Here is an 18,520-nt window from a genome sequence, read left to right as displayed (position 1 = left end):
CTTGCGGGGGGATTCCCGCGCCGCTCAGCAGTTCCGGGTCAGCGCCGGTGGTCGCGGGAGAGAGAGGCTTGTGGAGGCCGCCTGAGGCCCGGGCGCGGAGGCGCGGAGGAGCGGAGGGCCGCGGGCCAGCGCGTCCCGTGAGGCGCCCGGAAGGGAAGAAGCGTCTCCCTCCCTGCGGGCCTTGGCGACTCTAGAAGGATCTGCTGACCCAGCAGTGTGGTCAGCCTGTCACTTAGCGCCCTCCAATCGGGGCTCAAGTAAGGGGACTCTGGGGACTTTTTGTGGGGGAGTGGCTTTTTTTTCTTCCACTTTTGTTTAGTTTTCAAGTTTCTAGTTAGTTAGCTTTCATTTTTTCTCCCCGTTCTGCTGATTCTGTGCTTTCACTTGGGACCAACATCCTTGACTGTCTGTTCACTGTGTTGACAACATAGATTTCTCATAAGCTCCTCAAGAAAATAGGTGCCCCCCCTCACAGGACAGAATGCATTCATTCTTACAGTAGCAATAAGATAAAAATTAACCATCCTCCCCCCCCAAAGGTCCAATGTTATTTATTTTAAAACTACAATATGAAAATCAAGTTCTGTTGTAAATGGAAAAATACCCACTCTTCAAACTATAAGAGAAGATAAGAGAAATCCTATTTTCTGTAGACTCTCTCTGAAGGAAGGAGAAGGCCCTTTGTTTTCCTTGGTGTTCCTCTAAGTCCTGAAGGTTTTTCTGAATAAGATGACTCTAGGGTATCTGAGAGTTTAGAAGAATCTTGTAAGTGTACACCAACCTCAACTTGACTAAAGACCAAGGTAACCAGCCCACATAGAACCTAGCCCAGTATATGTGATCACTCTCAGAAGGTACACATTTGTATGTTTACTGGATACTTTCAAGAAGCCTGAGTGATAGTTGATATGCATCTGATCAGACATAAATGCCTTGGCATAAACTTGCTTTCTGTTACGGCAAATGGATTTAAAAAAAAAAAAACTTACAAAGCAGGTTTAGAACAATTTTTTTTTCTTGTTTTCATGCACAAGGGTGAGCTCTCAGATGGTTTCATGCACAGTACTGGCAGTAACAAACAAAACCTTCCAAATAGCTAAGTTGTTATAATGTATTTACATACCATTTCCTTCAGCATCTGGTCTAGGCCACACTTGTTAACATTCTCTCCTCTTTCTCATGCTCCTCCAGAGCTTCTCAATCTTGGTTGCACATGGAAAGAAGTAGAACTCACTAGTAAAGTAGGTACCCCACACCCCAGCTGCAGGTTGACTCAGAGTCTATAGAAGTTAGGCCTGGGCTTGTTTTGTTCTGCTTTTTTATTTTTATCTTTCAGATGATTCAGATGCATAATTCATTTTGGGAAAAAAAACAAACTGCCTTATTCTCAAGCCATGCAAGTAAGGGCTGTTCTTTCGTAGGCTATTACTGTGTTCTTTACATTTGCTGTTTGTTGTACTTTGAACACACTTCTTTTGTGAGCTTAACTGCTCTCAGTTGCTCAATACTCTTCATGATTAAACATAACCTTCCTGGAGGCCTGGTCGCCTCACTACGCAGAATAACTTCCTTGGTATTTTCATGTATAAGAAGTCCTCTGATAGATACAGTCTTAACTCATAGCCAAACAGTACACTGAAAAGTCTGGTTAAATACTGAATCATACACTTTATAGGAATGAAAGTTCTTATAGGTGATGGAGGATTTTTCTATGTAAAGCTTTTAGAAGGAAGACAAAGCTAAGCCAGAAAATTGTCAGCAAGTATAGTATAGTATTGTAAATTTATTTTAATCTAGCTGATGCTCATGTGTTAGTCAACTGAGAAAGTCCAGAGCTTTTTTGTACATGACCAGCCTATTTTCCTGCATTGCATCTGTTGCATAAAGCATACACCTGTCTCTAAAAATTGAAAGATTTCCCAATATTCTGTTTCTTCAAGAAGGAAATAGTTTAAAGGCACCTTTGAAGCCATCAGAATGGAAGAATTTTTTATAGTTATCTCATGCCCTTTACTGTGTCTTTAGAAATCATTAAACAGACTACAGAGAAGTAAAAAACTTTATTTCCATACCATATAATTGGTTTTCATCATATTGAATTAAGTTATAAGAGCATAGTATCAAGTATAGCTGGCATGGACAGGTTTGATAACAAACACATAATTTATGATATGATTGTGTAGTTCAACTGGTAGAGCTAAACCAGGACAACACACCTGAGAGCGGTTTCCCAACCGTGCTCATTAAGCATGTTGTGGGAATTAACCACCTAGGACTTACAAAAGGAGTGGGAAAGGCGAGCTGGTTAGAAGCCAAGTGTAGATAGGCTGAGAGCATATACTCTACCTCTGTATTTTAATTATGTGACGGTATGTCTTAGAGACAGTATTTTGGGGACTTTATTATTGAGGAAAACTCTTGGGAAATTGCTGTATATTGTTATACTGTATTGTAAAGCTTATGAGATGGTAGAAAATTTGAAAGCTGTGATTGATTTTTAAAAATCGGTATTGCCATTATTTTGTGAGTATTTGTGTGTGAGAGAGAGAGGGGAGAAGGAAGAGGGCACTCATGCATGTGGAGGTTAGATGACATCTTTCTTGAGTCAATTCTCTTCTCCACTGTGTGACTCTCAGGGATTGAATTCAGGCTATCACTGTTAGCTTCAAGCATCCTAATCCACTGAGCCATCTCACTGACCTAGACAGTTATTTTTAAGCCATTTGAATGAAAGTTTTTATGCCTTTACAGACTAGGCCATAGAACCTATACAAATCTCTATGTTAATAGCCCCTGTAAGTTTGCTGGGGCTGCCAAGACAAATGACCACAAACTGGATGACTTGACAAAAACTTGATCTCCATCAGTTATAGAGACTAAATAGTAAATGAAGTGATGCCATGACCTTGTATCATTTGAAGGTTTTTGTTCTTCTATCATTTCTTATTGAAAAAAAAAATAGTCTGATCATACTTTTCCCCTTTCCTAACTCCTCCTAGATCCTCCCTTCCCATCCAACTACAATTCCATATCCCTTCTTTCTCTTTTTAAAAAACAAGCACACACACGCGCACGTGCACACACACACACACACACACACACACACACACAACTCACAAAAACTCAAAATTGAAAACCAAAGACCAGTAAGGAAAAAAAAGCCCCAAACAAAGAGCCCCAAGTAGCACTGAGTTTGTTTTATGTCGGCAGCTACTACTGGTCATGGGACCTATCCTGAAATGTCATTTAAATGCCCAGTGAGACTCCATTGGAGAAGACTAATTTTTCCTTTGCAAGCAGGTACCAATTTGAGATAGTTCTTGGTGAGACATGGAATCCCATGTCAACCTTCCCTTCTCAGAGCTGAGCCCCCAGCTGTCTTGAAGTTGTGCAGGCCTTGTGCATGCTGCCGGAGTCTTTGTGAGTTCATATGTGCATCATTCCTGCTGAGTCTGAAAGGCATTGTTTCTTAGGTGTCGTTCATCCCCTCCGGTTCTTACAGTCTCTGCCCCCTTCCACATAGGTCCCTGAGCACTGAGGGAAGAGTTTGATTAAGACATTCCAATTAGGAATGAATGCTGCAATATTGAGTTCTTACTATGCACATTGTCTAGTTGTGGGTCTTTGTGTTGGATCCTATTTACTTCAAGAAGTGGCTCCTTTGGTAATAGCTAAGCAAAGTACAGATCTGTTGGCATGTCCGAAGATTATTATGAGTCATTCATTTTATTGCTATGTTCCTTTGAATGAACAGTAGTATTTGGTTTTCCCCTAGATCCTTGGCCTATCCAATCTCAGGTTCTTGGCCACCCTAGCTATGTCAGGCATAAATTCCATCCAGAGTGATTGGTTACTGTTACATTCTTGTCACTATTTCAACAGTGTATTTCATAGGCAGGTCACCATTGTAGGTTGCAAGGTTCATAACTGGGTTGTGATTACCTTTATCTTCTCTGGTAGTATGCAGATTACCTTCTAGTACCAGGAACTAGTACTAGTCCGTAGAGGGAAGCCTTTAGTTAGGCACCAGCTTCACTTTCCTCTGTTTACTAAGGTATAAAAGTGTTGATTGCACCAATAAAGTCTTGCCATCAGTTTGTGGGGACCAACCAATGGCCTAGGCAATAGCCTGAGAAGTTTGGGGTTCCTTTGGCTAGTGACTCAACTAATTGATGGCACTAGAAGTCACGCTTGGTAACATAAGATATCTAGGTGGGGCATTCTCTCCCTCATTATTAGAAGACTCCATTTATATTTCTTTCATATATATATATGTGAACACATATACATATTACATTATATGTACATATATAAAATATTTAGTATTAGTCACCCCTCCCCATATTCTGTCAGTTACCCACCTCTTCCATACCTCTCCCCATTTAATCTTCCCACTCTAGTCTCCCCTCCACATCTGTCCTTCATAATGAATCCGATTTCTCCTTCCTTGGGATAACCACCACCTCCAGTCCCTTTACTTAGTAATTAACTCTGTGGTTATACTAATTGTAGCGCACATGTTGAAGGTTTAAAAGCTAAAGCTAACATCCACATAAGATGTGTAAGAGAAAACATACAAGCAGTCTTTGGGTTTTGGGGGCTTTGGAGGGGGGGTTACCTTAGTCAAGATGTTTTTTTTAGCTCCATCAGTTTACCTGCAATTTTCTTAATTTTGTTTTCTTAAAGTAACTTATTAATATCCCATTGTGTAAATGTCCCGCATTGTCATTATCCATTTATCATTTGATGGGCTTCTAGGCTGTTCACAATTTCTAGCTATTATGACTAGAGCAGCAATGAACACGGATGTGCAAGTATTTGTGTAGTAAGATAGAGAGTCCTTTGGGCATATGCCCAAGAGTGCTGTAGCTGGATATTGAAGTACATCAATTTCCAGCTTCCTGAGAAAGTCACACTGATTTCCATAGTGGCTGTACAAGTTGACACTCCCACAATGAATAAGTGTCCTCCTTTCCCCACATCCTCCCAGCAGGAGCTGTCCTTTGCTTTATTGATCTTGGCCATTCTGACCGGTATAAGATGAAATCTCAAAGTAGCTTTAATTTACATTTTCCTCATGGCTAAGGATATTGAACATTTGTTTAAGTGTTTCTTAACTCTTTTATCATTTGAGAAGTTTCTGATTAGTTCTGAACCTCATTTTTAATTGGGTTATCTGTTTTCTTAATGTTCAGTTTTTTATTTCTTTATATATTTTAGATGTTATCCCACTATCAGATATATGGCTGGTAAAAATCTGTTTCCATTACATGGCCTGCCACTTTGCCAGAATGATGGTGTCCTTTGGCATAGAGAGCTTCTCAGCTTCATGAGGTTCCATTCAATAATTGTTGTTCCAACTGCTGGCACTATCGGTTCAGTTCAGAAAGTCTTTCCTGTGCTAATGAGTTCAAACCTACTGCCCACTTTTTCTTCTCTCAGATATTCAAGGTATCTGGTCTTATGTTGAGGTCCTTGATCAATTTGGAGTTGCATTTGTGCAGGTGATCAATACGAGCCTATTAGAACTACTCTACATGCAACCATCAGTTTGATCAACACCATTTGTTGAAGATGCTCTCTTTCTATAGCTTATATTTTTGGGTTTTTTTTTTGTAAAAACTGGGGTATCCATAGATGTATGTTCTTATGTTTGGGTCTTCAATTCTATTCCATTGATCAACATTTTTGTTTTTGTGTGCTGTATTTATTGCTATAGAGTTTTAGTACAATTTAAAATCTGATATGGTGATACAATCAGTAGTCTTTATATTATTCAAGATTTTTTTTTTAAGCTATCCTGGGTTTTTGTGTCTCTATATGAAGGTAATATTTTTTCAGTTGATGTGAAGAATTGTGTTGGAATTTAGATGGGAATTTTGGTCAATCTGTAGATTAATTTTGGTAGGGTGGCCATTTCACAATATTAATCTTGCCAATCCATGGGAGATGTTTCTGTCTTCTGGCATCTTCTTCAGTTTCTCCAGTGTCTTAAACTACAAGTCTTTCACTTGCTTAGTGTGGTAGTTTGAATGAAAATGTCCCCAATAGGCTCATAGGGTGTGGCAATGTTAGGAGGTGTGGCTTTGTTGGAGTAGGTGTGGCCTTGCTGGAGGAAGTGTGTCACTGGGGGTGGGCTTTGAGATTTCAAATACGCAAGCCAGGTCCAGTGTCACTCTCTCTTCCTGTTGCCTGTGAATCTAGATGTAGAACTCTCAGCCACCTCTTCAACATCATGTCTGCCTGTGTGCTGCCATGTTTCCTACCATGGATGATAATGGACTAATCCTCTGAGCTGTAAGTCAGCCCCCAATTAAATATTTTTCTTTCTAAGAGTTACTGTGTTCATGGTGTCGCCTTATAGCAATAAAACACTGACTAACACACACGGTAAGAGTTGTCTCAACCTTTATGAGGCTACTGTAAAAAGTACTGCTTCCCTGATTTTTTCTCAACATGTTTGTCATTTGTATATAGGAAAGCTTCTGATTTATTTGTGTTATTTTTGTTTCCTACTACTTTACTGAACATTTTTATGAGTCCTAGAGATTTCCTGGTGTAGTTTTTAGGATCTTTTCTATATAAAACTTTGTCTTCTGCAAATAAAGATACTTCTCCCTTTCCTATTTGTAGCACCGTGATCTCCTTCAATTGTCTAGTCAAGTCTTCTGCTCTGGTTAAAGCTTCAAGTGCTATATTGCACAAGCAGGGAGAAAGTGAACATTCTTTTCTTGTTCTTGATTTTAGTGGAAATGTTTTGATTTTCTCTTTAATTAGGTTAATCTTGGCTTTGGGCTTTCTGTAAATTGCCTTTATTATGTTGAGGCATGCCACTTGTATCTCTAGTATCTCCCTAGGACTTTTATCATGAAAGGATGTTAGATTTTTCCTCCCAAAGACCTTTTCTGCATCTAATGAGATGATTGTGAAGGTTTTGTCTTTCAGTTTGCTTATGTGGTAGCTTATGTTTATAGATTTGTGTGCTGAACTGTCCCTTCATTATTGTGATGAAACCAGCATGATCATGGTGGATATTTTTTTTTAAGTATTCTTGGATTCAATTGGCAAGTGTTTTATTTAGAATTTTTTGCATCTATGTTTATAATTTTTTATAAACATAGGTCTGTAATTTTTTTTGTTGGTTCTTTTTATGGTCAGTTATCAGGGTAATAGTGGCTTATAAAAAGAATTAGGAAATGTTCCTTCAGTTTTTATTTTGTGAAATACTCTGAGGAGAATTATTAGTGTTAATTTTTTGAAGTACTGGTAGAATTCTGAGCTGAGTCCATCTTTATAGGCTTTCTTTCTTTCTTTGTTTTGTTTTTGGTTTAGTTTTTTGTTTTGTTTTGGGTTGAGATGCTTTTAATTATTTTAATTACTGCTTCTACTTCAATAGAAGATATGGATCTATTTAAAATGCTTCATGATTTAACTTTGGTGGTTGGTGTATATCAAGAAATCTTTTTTAAAATTTATTTATTTATTTAGGTTTTCTTGTTTGGTAGAATACAGACTTTTTAAAAAAATATATCCTTATGATTCTTTGGATTTCCTTAGTGTCTGTTGTAATGTCTCCTCGTTCATCTTTAATCTGGATCTTTGATGTGTATCTTTTAGTTAATTTGCCTAAGGGTTTTCCAATTTTACATATTTTCTCAAAGAGTTAACTTTTTGTTCATTGATTGTGATTTTGTTGTTGTGGTTATTTGTTCCTGTTTCACTGATTTCAACCCTGAGTTTGGTTATTTCTTGCTATCTATCTATGCTTTTTGAGGTGTTGTCTCTTCTTATTATTTTAGAGTTTCCAGGTATGCTGGTAAGCTACTAATATGGATCTCTTCAAGTTTTTTGATGTAAGCATTAGGGGCTATGAACTTGTCTCTTAGATCTGCCTTCATTGTGTTCCATAGGTTTGAATGTGTGGTACTTTCATTAGCATTCAATTCTAAAGTGCGTTTAATTTCCTTCTTGATTTCTGTCTTTACCCATTTTTTTTCATTCAGTAGTGAGTTATGTATTTTTTTTGATGAGTATATAGTATTCTTCCCTCTCCTAATCAATTTTGGTTTGAAGTTTATTTTGTCAGATATTAAAATGGCTATGCCTGCTTGGTTTTTGGTCCACTTGCATGGAATACCTTATTGCATTCTTTTATCCTAAGGTAGTATCTGTCCTTGATGGCTAAGTGTCTCTTAAATACAATAGAAAGATCCTGGTTTTTAATCCAATCAGTTACTCTGTTACTTTTTTTTGAAGAATTTATACTATTAATATAGAGAGATCAATGAACTGTGCTTGTTTTGTTGTTATGATGTGGGGTTTTCCTCCTCTCTTTAACTTAGTGTTTTGATTTTTTTTTTTTTTTTTTTTTTTTTTTTTGTGTGTGTGTGTGGTTTTAGGTGTAATTAACATCTTTGGACTGAAGTTTTCCCTCTAGTACCTTATGTATGCTGGGTTGATAGAAGTTGCTTAAATTTTGTTTTATCATGGAATGTTTTTCTTTTTCTGTTGATTGTAATTGACATTTTTGTTGGTGATTGTAGTCTGGGACAGCATCTGTGGTCTCTTGGAGTTTGTAAAACATCTGTCCAGACTGTAAGTCTTTATTGAAGACTGGTGTTATTCTAATTGGCCTTCCTACTTATGTGTGACTTGGTCTTTTGCCCTTGCAGGTTTTAATATACATTCTTTGTTCTATATGTTTAGTGTTTTGATTATTATGTCATGGAAACTTCTTTTTTCCTCCTGTCTATTTGGTGTTGCTCTCTATACTTCTTATACCTTGGCACCTTCTTCTTTAGGTTGGGGAAATTTTCATCTAAGATTTTTGTTAAAAAGTATTTTCTATGCCTTTGACCTGAGTTTCTCATCCTTTAAAAAAAATCTCTATTATTGTAGATCTAGTCTTTTCATAGTGTTCCAAATTCCTAGATGTTTAACATTTTCTTAACTGAAGTATTTATTTTTTCTACTTTCTCTTCAAAACTCAAAATTCTCTCTTCCATGTCTTGTTGGTAAAGTTTAACTCTGAGGCTTTTGACTTTCTAAATTTTTTATTTCCAGTTTTATTTCAGTTTGTGTTTTCTTTAGTGATTATATTTCTTTGTTAAATTCTTTCACTTTTAATTTTTTATTATTTCATTCAACTGTTTCTTTGGGTATTCATGGTCTTCATTATGGCATTTATTCATCCCATTTAAGGTCCTTGAATATGTTCATGGTTGCTATTTTGAAGTCCTTGTCTTGTGCTTCAGCTTTATTTCAGTAATTAAGGCCAACTAAAATAAGGTTATTGGTTTCTGGTAGAGGCATATTATTTTGATAGTTAATGTGTTTTCTACTAGAGTCTAGGCATCTGGAGTTATGATGATTAAGGTATTTCTAGTTTTGACATCTGGTCTTGTCTTTGTTGGGTGGGTGTCCTATTCTTTGCTGCCCTTTCTGGATCCTAGGCAAGTTGGGTAGATGTCCCTCATAGAGAAGCTTCCACAAGTTGGTTGGTGATAGAAAGGAATGGGGATAGGCTAAGGAAGAACGACTGAGAGGAGCGATGTCAAAGAGTTAGGGGGATCTGGTTCACACCAAGAGGTGGAGTCCCCAGGTAGTGGATTGTGGTAAGGGGCGGGGCTTTTGCAAGTAGGCTATAGTAAGAGGAAGATTAAGCCTGGAGAGGCAGGGATAAAAGAGCTAGGAGGATCCTGAATCTGTACCAACAGTTGTAGTCTTCAGTGAATGATGTTGAGATGGGAGGAGGAGCTCCTGAAAGCCAGTTGCTGCTGGACAGAGAATAATGGAGGACCAGAGGGGTAGTGAAAATCACCTTTCTGAGTCTAAGACTGTGTGGCCACTAGGGGTCCAAGATAGAAGTTTCTGGGCATTGCCTGCTGACAAGAAGGAATGGAGATGAGCTAGAAGGGAAGGCTAGAAGCAGGGGAGACTGAGTTGGTTCCCACCAAGAGGTGAACTCCCCAGGGAGTGGAAGTAGTGTGGGAAGAGCAACCTCTGCAAGCCATCTGTTACAGGACTGACTGTGAGACTGGAGAGATCAAAATGGAAGACAGGAAGAATATCAAAATCTGTTCTTCTGTCTTATGATCAGTCTAGGTCAAGTGTTTATCCATCTTTCCAGCTCCTACTATAATATATTTTTTAATGAATATGATTTATGAATTTCTTTTGGTTGGAATCTAGTAATATGCTTACTATGATTCTTTATATAGATTTATGTAATTCTAATGAAATATCAGTAGATGGCAGTAGATTGTTTGCTTCTCTTTTCTTTCTTTCTCTTTCTTTCTTTCTTTCTTTCTTTCTTTCTTTCTTTCTTTCTTTCTTTCTTTCTTTCTTTCTATCTTTTATGTTCCACCATAGAGATCTAGGTGGAGTTTGAGTTTCAGGGAACACAAAGGATGAGTTGGGGCATGTATTTGCATCCATTTAAGGGATGTATCAAGCTCAGTGGTGATACATCTTTATAGTAAGGAATGATTTGAAAACCGGAAGATTTTTCCTAAAGATTGAGTTAGGACAGATATTAAGTATAATGTCCAGCTTTAGGCAGATTGTGCCAGTGGGTTCAAACTCCCAGCACTAGGGAAAAAAAGATTAACAATCTAATTTGATTCTGAAGTGATACATAAGTGAAGATTCTACCCTCTCAAAAGTAGCCCCCTAACACAGTATTAAGAATATGAACCTTGGTACCAAAATACATAAATTCAAGTAACAACACTATAGCTACCTGACTGTATAAATTCCATGATCTATTCGTGCCTCAGTGAGCTTTTCTATAAATATTTAGCTCAGTCAGATGAGTTCATATAGATAAAATACTTAGAACACTACCAAGAGCAGAATAAATATTATATATAGTACTTAAAAATTCTGAAGTTCTTGGTGTCCAGCACAAGTAGGCATGAACGAAGCTCAGCACTGTAGTCAATGAAAGCGTTGGGCTAAGTATAGGGTATAGCATGTCAGGTAGGTAAAACTTAAAGTCTTTGACCACAAAACCTAACAAATAAGCTAGAGAATGTAATTCCACCAATATTAACCTGAGGCAGTTCTGTGTGCGCTGAGGGAAGGATATAGAGCAGAGGCATGAACACAGAATGGACTCAGAGTCAGGAAGACATTAGGAAGGAAGGAAGTAACTTGAAGACAAGAATACATCCAGATGATGACAATCTGCCAGCCAGACTTTCATGGTTCCTTCTGCTTAGTGTAAGATATTTCTACATAGGTTTCAATCTCCTTACCTAGGAAGCAATTTTGGTTTTCTTTCTTTTGTTTCTGGGAAACATCTTAGTCATTTAAATTTCTGTTTAGAAGGCATGTGTAACATTCATGTGTGTATGTGTGTACATATACATGTGTGTGCTATATGTGTGTGTATATTGTGTTGTATGTTGCATTTAATCCTTAGGAAAGATGCTTGGTGATTGCTGAAAATTCTTTGTGGATGCTTCGTCACATGTGCTGAGTTTTAGTCTAATGTTTCTTGGTTTTTTGTTTTTGTTGTTGTTTTGTCATGCAAAATTTGGAATCACTTTAGTATAGGTAAGATTTAGAACATCTATAAAAAATCTTGGGCTTTTGCTAACAAATAGTCAACTGACTAGAAAAATCTTCATGTACGAATGTTAAATAGAAGGTGACAACTTCCAATCTCAATGGAATTTGTTGACATTGAATCCATTTATCTCACCATGAGAACTTGAATCATTTCCTCTGGATAGGTAAATTCTGATGTTGTTTTTCCTGAGACCTGCAACATTCCTGTCCTGTGACCTTGCCATTCTTGTGTTAGTGTGATTCTTTCCCTTCCTTTTTGATAGAATAAAGTCTTTGCCTTCATCTTATCAGTTGCTCCTAAATAAAAGATAGACAAATAGGCTACAAACCTGCTTAGGACCAGTACCTGCCATGGTCAAAATAACATTGGACATAAATGTTTAGATGTTCTTAGAATTGTTTCTTGCATGTTCTGGTTCAATCTATTTCAACACAGGTAATCGACATTCCTACTGCTAGTCCATAACTACCCAACATATGTCAGGTATTGTGTGTGTGTGTGTGTGTGTATGTGTGTGTGTGTGTGTGTGCATAATACACACATATACATACACACGCACATACATCACATTTACATTATGTTATAATACCTTTAATTATTACCTTGGCCCTGTGGGGCTTCACAGGTGAAGACACTGAAGATAAAAGAAAAACCTTCCTCAAGGTCCTAGCAGCTGAAAAGCAAAGCCAAACATAAATACACTTTTTCTTTCCTTTCTACATCTCACTGCATTGTTAGTAGCAATGGTGACCACTCCTTTATTATCCTTGTAATGTATTTAACAACTGTCAGGATTATGAATAGGTGACAGGAAAAAAGAAAACTTGAAACATTATCAATATAGATATATTATTTTGTAGGAGAAAAGAAAGCAAACCAATCCTGGGAAAAGAATTACCAGACAAAGAATGTCAGGAGACACAGAAAAGAAGAATGAAGTCATTCCTACAAAAGGTAAGGAGGCTCTCAGCTGAACAGATAAGGAAGCGATCTTAGTCGAGCAGCTGGTTGCTCAGGAGCAATGACAGAAAGGAATGGAAGGAAGGGGATCAAATTGGTAGCAAGTGAGAGGAGAAGGACACAGTCATATTTCATCAGGAATAAGCACATAGAAGGCTCATATGGTTTATATAACATTCAGAAAATAGGACTACACAACTATGTGTGTGTGTGTGTGTGTGTGTGTGTGTGTGTGTGTGTGTGTGTGTAGGGGGCCTTCCCCATGGTAGAGCGCACCAATTTGTTATCTAATACTAAGTAGTCAGTCTTGAAAACATATGGGTAAGTTACATTATATAGGCTGAGAAGATTGTACTTATACATTTAGTAATGTATATGTATATGATGTATATGTATGTATATATGTGTGTGATACATGTGTATGCATATATGTATGTGTATATATATGTGTGTATAACAAAAATTAATAGGGAAAGGCCATAAATTTGAGAAAAAGAGCAAGAGGGAAACATGGGAGGACTTGGAGAAAGTTTGAGTTGTAATTTCAAAAAGTAAATGATTTTAAAAGCCAGGACCCACCATACTGAAAAATAACAAACTATAAGTGGTTTTCACTTACTATGGTAGCACTGTAATTATAATACATGTGCAAGAGGTCTAGATTAATAAATGAAGACAATCCCACTCACTCTGTCCTATAAAGAACTGGTACCACACTGAGGTGAGCAACCTTGCAGTGGTGTTACTATTGTTCTTGAGTTTGTTTGAGCTTAAAAAGGACAGTGTCAATCCTAAATTTAGTTATTTATAAAAACAAATCAAGTTTCTAATGAATTTATTGAAAGAAATATGACTTTTTAAAATGTCTTCATTTAATTTTTATGAAATGCCCTTTTCTTTTGTCTAGCTATGGTCAAAGAAGACAAGTCTTCATTAACCGAGGCTGTAGAGCAAGTCACAAAACAACAACAGTCACAAACATCGGAAATAGAAAAACATAAAAAAATTCTGTACCATTTGCAGGTAATTAATTTCATATAATACATTAAATGCCTTTTTTAGTGAACTGTAACTTATGAAGAAAATACGGATGACAGTTCAGTCAGTGATGTGCTTGACACACTGTCATTGTCTAGTGCATTGGGGTCCCTGGGTACGATGGCAGTAATCAGGACACAGTGGATGCAGAGTAACTGAACTGCTGCATACTTTATTGAATTCTCCAGCATCTTTTATAGGCAAGCAGAATAAAGATTTCTCACAGCTTCTAATTCTCAACAGCTTCTGTTTCTCAAACAATAGTTTATCTAGGGTTAAGGTGACCTAAACCTCCTTGCAGACTGAGAAATCTGTCTGTGGTCTAACTCTGTTAAGTGTTGCTTAGTTTAATTAAAACAAAAGATTTTTCTCATGAGAAAATGATCATGAAGTCCACTTTCTTAGGCATGCAGCTTACTTCACACAGAACATCGGAATTCTCTGCTGAGAAAGTATGCTTTCTCAGTGTCCCAGTGTTCTGGGATTCACAGATATCCTTCAGTCACCGAGGAGCTAGCAGGCTGGGAGCAGTCACCTCAGGCCATTTCTCTACAACACACAAGCACGAAAACCTGAGTTTGATAGCCAGGACCCATGTAACAAAGCCGGGGATGTTGGCATGTGCCTTGGGGGTGGAGAAAGGCCCGTGCCTGTGGCTTACTGGCTTTCCAGCCTAGCCTACTTGGCAAGCTCTGAGCCACTGAGAGACCCTGTCCCATAAAATAAAGTAGATGATGTTTGAGGAAGAACACTAGAGGTTGTCATAGAGTTTTCACATTTATGTACATACATACATGCATGTTCACAGGCACAGGAGACACACACACAGACACACATACACAGAAACATACACACACACCAAAACACACACACACACACACACACACACACACACACACACACACACACCAGCACCACCACAAAGAAAAGTAGTATTAGGAGGTTCATTTTAAATTAATATTTATTCCCTCAAATTCTGTTTTCCCACAGTCCACAGTAGTCTATATGAATGATTTGGGTTTACAGAATATCTTACATTCCCATATGGTATCGTTGCAGCTACATTGTCATCATGTCTGTAGTGTATAAAATCCAACACATCACATAGAATCATTTAAATTCATCCCTGTGGTGTTTCGCCCATTAAACCATACATTGAAGAAACTAGTAAAACCATATAAGCCAGGAAAGCTATGGCATTTGAGCGATTAGTTGTCAGTGAATACTTCAAGTAGCTTTTCTCTGTGTTCTTTTCTCTTCATGATGGTCTCTCATCATTCTGCAAGGAACATGGGGGCCATCTTGGTCTTGCATGAAGCATAATTGAACAGAACTGCATGCTATGAATGTGATTAGAAAAAGGAGAGCATGTTTGTAAAGACATTATTAAATAGATCACAGAAATGAAGAGTATGCTCTGGAGTTGAGCTGTCCTGCTCTCAAGGCTAGATTTGCACATTGAGCCTTACAATTGAATTTGCCATTGCCTCTTCCTTCTCTTTTGTAAAATGGAGAGGGTAACGGAGTATGACTGTAAGGGGTTTGTGTTAGAGCAAGCTTGTAATTATATGGGAGGTATCATTTTGGGGGACACAGTGGGCAGTAGGATTTGATTTTGACATTTACTGAAGTATTAGCATATTCATAGATATATAATGGTAATAATTTTATTAATGCAGTATAGATGTTTATAAGTATTCTCCTTATGTTAGTCACTCCTAAAAATATATTTGAAAAATAGGATATAATACAAAGCAATGTCTTAGATTTCTATAAAGAATTTCTTATAACAACTTTTTAAAATAAAACTTCAGACAGTTTTTTAAATTTATGCCAAGAACTACTTTTGAGTAAAAATTTTACAGAACATTCTGTTTACTCTTGTACTGCTCATGCCCTGTTGGGGAGGAATACAAAAAAAATGAAACAAATAATTGCATGACACATGGCATCATCAACATTAGAAGACTAGAGAAGTAATCTTTCAAAGTCACGTTGTAAAGGACAGCTGAAGTATTGACTACCTGGGACTAGTTTATAGAGAGAGGGGTTGGGGGCTGAGATTCCAGAGAGTTCATCCAGTCTTGGGCATAGACAGCACTCAAGGTACTTGGAAAATGGCATAGCATAGACAAGGTTTTGAGAAATGATGGAAGATATACACAGTGATAAGAGACTTGTATTTCATTCTGAGTTGATAAGACTCACATCGGTTTTAAAGCAAAGATTCAATTAAAAACTTTGTTATAGAAAGAGAATTCTAGAGTCTATAAAAAGTACTTGTTTCAACATCTATTTGTGACAAAAACTCACAGCAAATTAGGAATGGTAATAGGGACAACAAAGAAGGTCGATGAGTGTCCTGTAGTTGTTTAAGTGCAACTTAATGTGGGATTTGATGAACAGTTATATTCAGAAATAAACAAGAAGGATATAGATTAAACAAAATAAAGATTGTTTCTTAAGGTGGGCCCTGTTCCCTACGTTTGTGATATCAGGCTGTGCTCATGTGTACTTTTGGTCTGGACTCTTTGTGAATCTGTATAAATACATATTATATCACATTATTATTGTTAGTTTACAGATCCTCTAAGTTGCCTTTCTTTTTCAGAATTCAGATAATTGCCACCCACAGTTGATTAGAGTGGGCTGTGACCTCACAGATCTTACGAAGAATTCTGTTGTCTACCTCCCATTTGTAGCTGTGATGCCCCTGAGATCCAGGACAACCTTGAATTACAGCTTTATATTTATCAGTGTTTTCCTAACTTACAGCATGCCAGCCAGGCCAAGCCAGACTAGGTCATATAGTGTGGAGCTCTTCCATTCCCCACTCTACCTCTCCTCTCTAAAACAAAACCCTATAATACAGAGAAGCTCCCTTGTTCTCAGGCTCTGAAAGGAACTGGGTACCTAAAGGCTCCCACCTGTGCTTTCAGAGCTCTCCCATGGCTGTCTATGGGTTTGATGCTGGAACTCTCCTAATATTCTCCTACTGTAAGTCCCTCATCATGGCTGTCTATGTTCATGAACCTGTGGCTCTCCTAATAAGGCTCACTCTGAAGAGCAAATTCATGTTATCTTTTTTCAATGAACCTTTTTTCTTTCACAATTTATAATAATTATTGTGTATTCCCATTGTGCTAGACACATTTGCATCCCTTGAGCCTGACTCTGGTCATATGACTATCTAGAGTGTAGCCCAAGTGAGTCAAGCATAGGCTTAGGAAAGTGTTACATAGTCACACTTCCACTTTTCTGTGTTTGCTGTTGCGAGAAGGACGGATCTCTGCAGCTTAATGCATATAAGACAAAATCAAGACACCCCAGCCAACCCCGTGAAAGCCAGCAGAAATGTCCTTGCAGCCAGCCAACGCTCATTTAAAACAAAACCCAGCCATTTCCTTCACCCACTCCTCTGCACTTTACCTCTTCCCTCTCAAGTGGCTTCTCTTCCCCAGTCAGTCAACATTTCTGCTTTCTCTTTCCATGTATTTCATTATCTTCTCTGTTTCCCACCTCTCTTAGGATATCTTCTTCCTCTCTCATGAGCCTCTTTCTAGTTTCATACCCCCCCCCACACGCACATGCACATGTACACTCTTTCCTCACATGAGAGCAAATGTGTCTTGTCTTTCTGAAACTAGTTTATTTTACTCAATACAATGGTTTCCAGTTGCATACATTTTCCTGAAAATGTCACAATTGAATTTTTCTGTATTGCTGCATAAAATTCTGGTGTGTGTGTGTACTGGATTTTTTTTAATCCAGTTACCTAATAGACATCTAGGCTGGTTCCACTACCTGACTACCGAGGTAAGTGCAGCTATAAACATGAATGTGTAATTTAGATTACTTCAGGTATAAACAGGAGAGTAGTGTAGCTGGTTCATATCAGAGCTCTATTTGCAGAGATATTTCAGAACTACATACTGACTCTAGAGTGGCCATACAAGTTGACATTCAATAAACTTTCATCTTTCACTGTGTCCTCCCCAGCATTTGTTTTTTGTTTGTTTTACTTGTCAGACCCATTCTGACCAAGATGATATGGAATCCAAAGGAAATACTAGTTTGCAGCTGGCTGATGACTAGTGATCATGAGTATTTTTTCGTGGCTCTATTGGCCATCTGTATTTTTTGTTTAGAGAACTGTCTGTTCATGTCATACACCCATTTATTGATTTGGGTTTTTGATATCTAATGTTAGCAGTTCTTTCTATGTCCTCAATACTAATCCTCATTTGATGTCAAGGTGGGAAGGATTATTTCCCATTCTATCTGTTGATGACTATCTCCTCTGCAGCGCAGAGCATCTTAATTTCACCCAGTCTCCTGTCAATTCTTGGAATTATTTTCTGTGTTTCTAGAAACCAAATCAGAAAAATTCTTGTCTATACCTATATCCTTCTCTGTGTGTGTGTGTGTATGTGTGTGTGTGTGTGTATGTGTGTGTGTATGTGTGTATCAAGGAAGAAGTGTATGCTCATGTGTACATGCATATGTGAGAGTACATGCATGTGTATACATGTGCACATGGTGGTCATAAGGTCAACATCACTTGTCCTCCCACAGTAATTTTTCTCCTCATATTTTGAGACAGGGTCTCTCAACAAATGTGGAGGTCACCAACTTGGATAAGCAGGCTAGTTGGCCAGCTCCAGAGATTGGCTTGTCTTTGCCCCAATCCTACCCCAGGACTGGGTTTTCACTGTAGCATTCTTTTACTTTGTTTTCTAGGTTTATTCCTAGGTATTTTTAAAACTTTTTATTGATTCGCTGTGAGGTGAGGTTCACATTCTGCACCTCAGTCCCTCTCATCTCCCTGTCGACCCTTCATATCTGCCCTTTGCCCTTGAAATATCCTCTCTAAAGTCTCTCTCTGTCTCTCTCTCTCTCTCTCTCTCTCTCTCTCTCTCTCTCTCTCTCTCTCTCACACACACACAC

At 37.9% G+C, this 18,520-nt stretch overlaps 1 protein-coding gene across 1 annotated transcript in view; it reads left to right on the top strand.

Annotated features, from left to right (window-relative positions):
- The first annotated feature begins 115 nt into the window (after positions 1 to 115).
- Positions 116 to 18,520, top strand: part of Ccdc122 (coiled-coil domain containing 122) — a 36,744-nt gene continuing 18,339 nt past the window's right edge. Inside the window, exons 1-3 of the mRNA XM_034499081.3 lie at positions 116 to 257; positions 12,436 to 12,529; positions 13,443 to 13,558. Of these exons, the coding sequence (XP_034354972.1) occupies positions 12,484 to 12,529; positions 13,443 to 13,558 (162 nt within the window). The 5' untranslated portion in view covers positions 116 to 257; positions 12,436 to 12,483. The remainder of the gene's footprint in view (positions 258 to 12,435; positions 12,530 to 13,442; positions 13,559 to 18,520) is intronic.

Source organism: Arvicanthis niloticus, chromosome 3, assembly GCF_011762505.2.
Source record: "Arvicanthis niloticus isolate mArvNil1 chromosome 3, mArvNil1.pat.X, whole genome shotgun sequence".
Taxonomy (NCBI): domain Eukaryota; kingdom Metazoa; phylum Chordata; class Mammalia; order Rodentia; family Muridae; genus Arvicanthis; species Arvicanthis niloticus.
The sequence above is the reverse complement of the archived record's forward strand: the minus strand, read 5'-3'. Positions and strand labels throughout refer to the sequence as shown.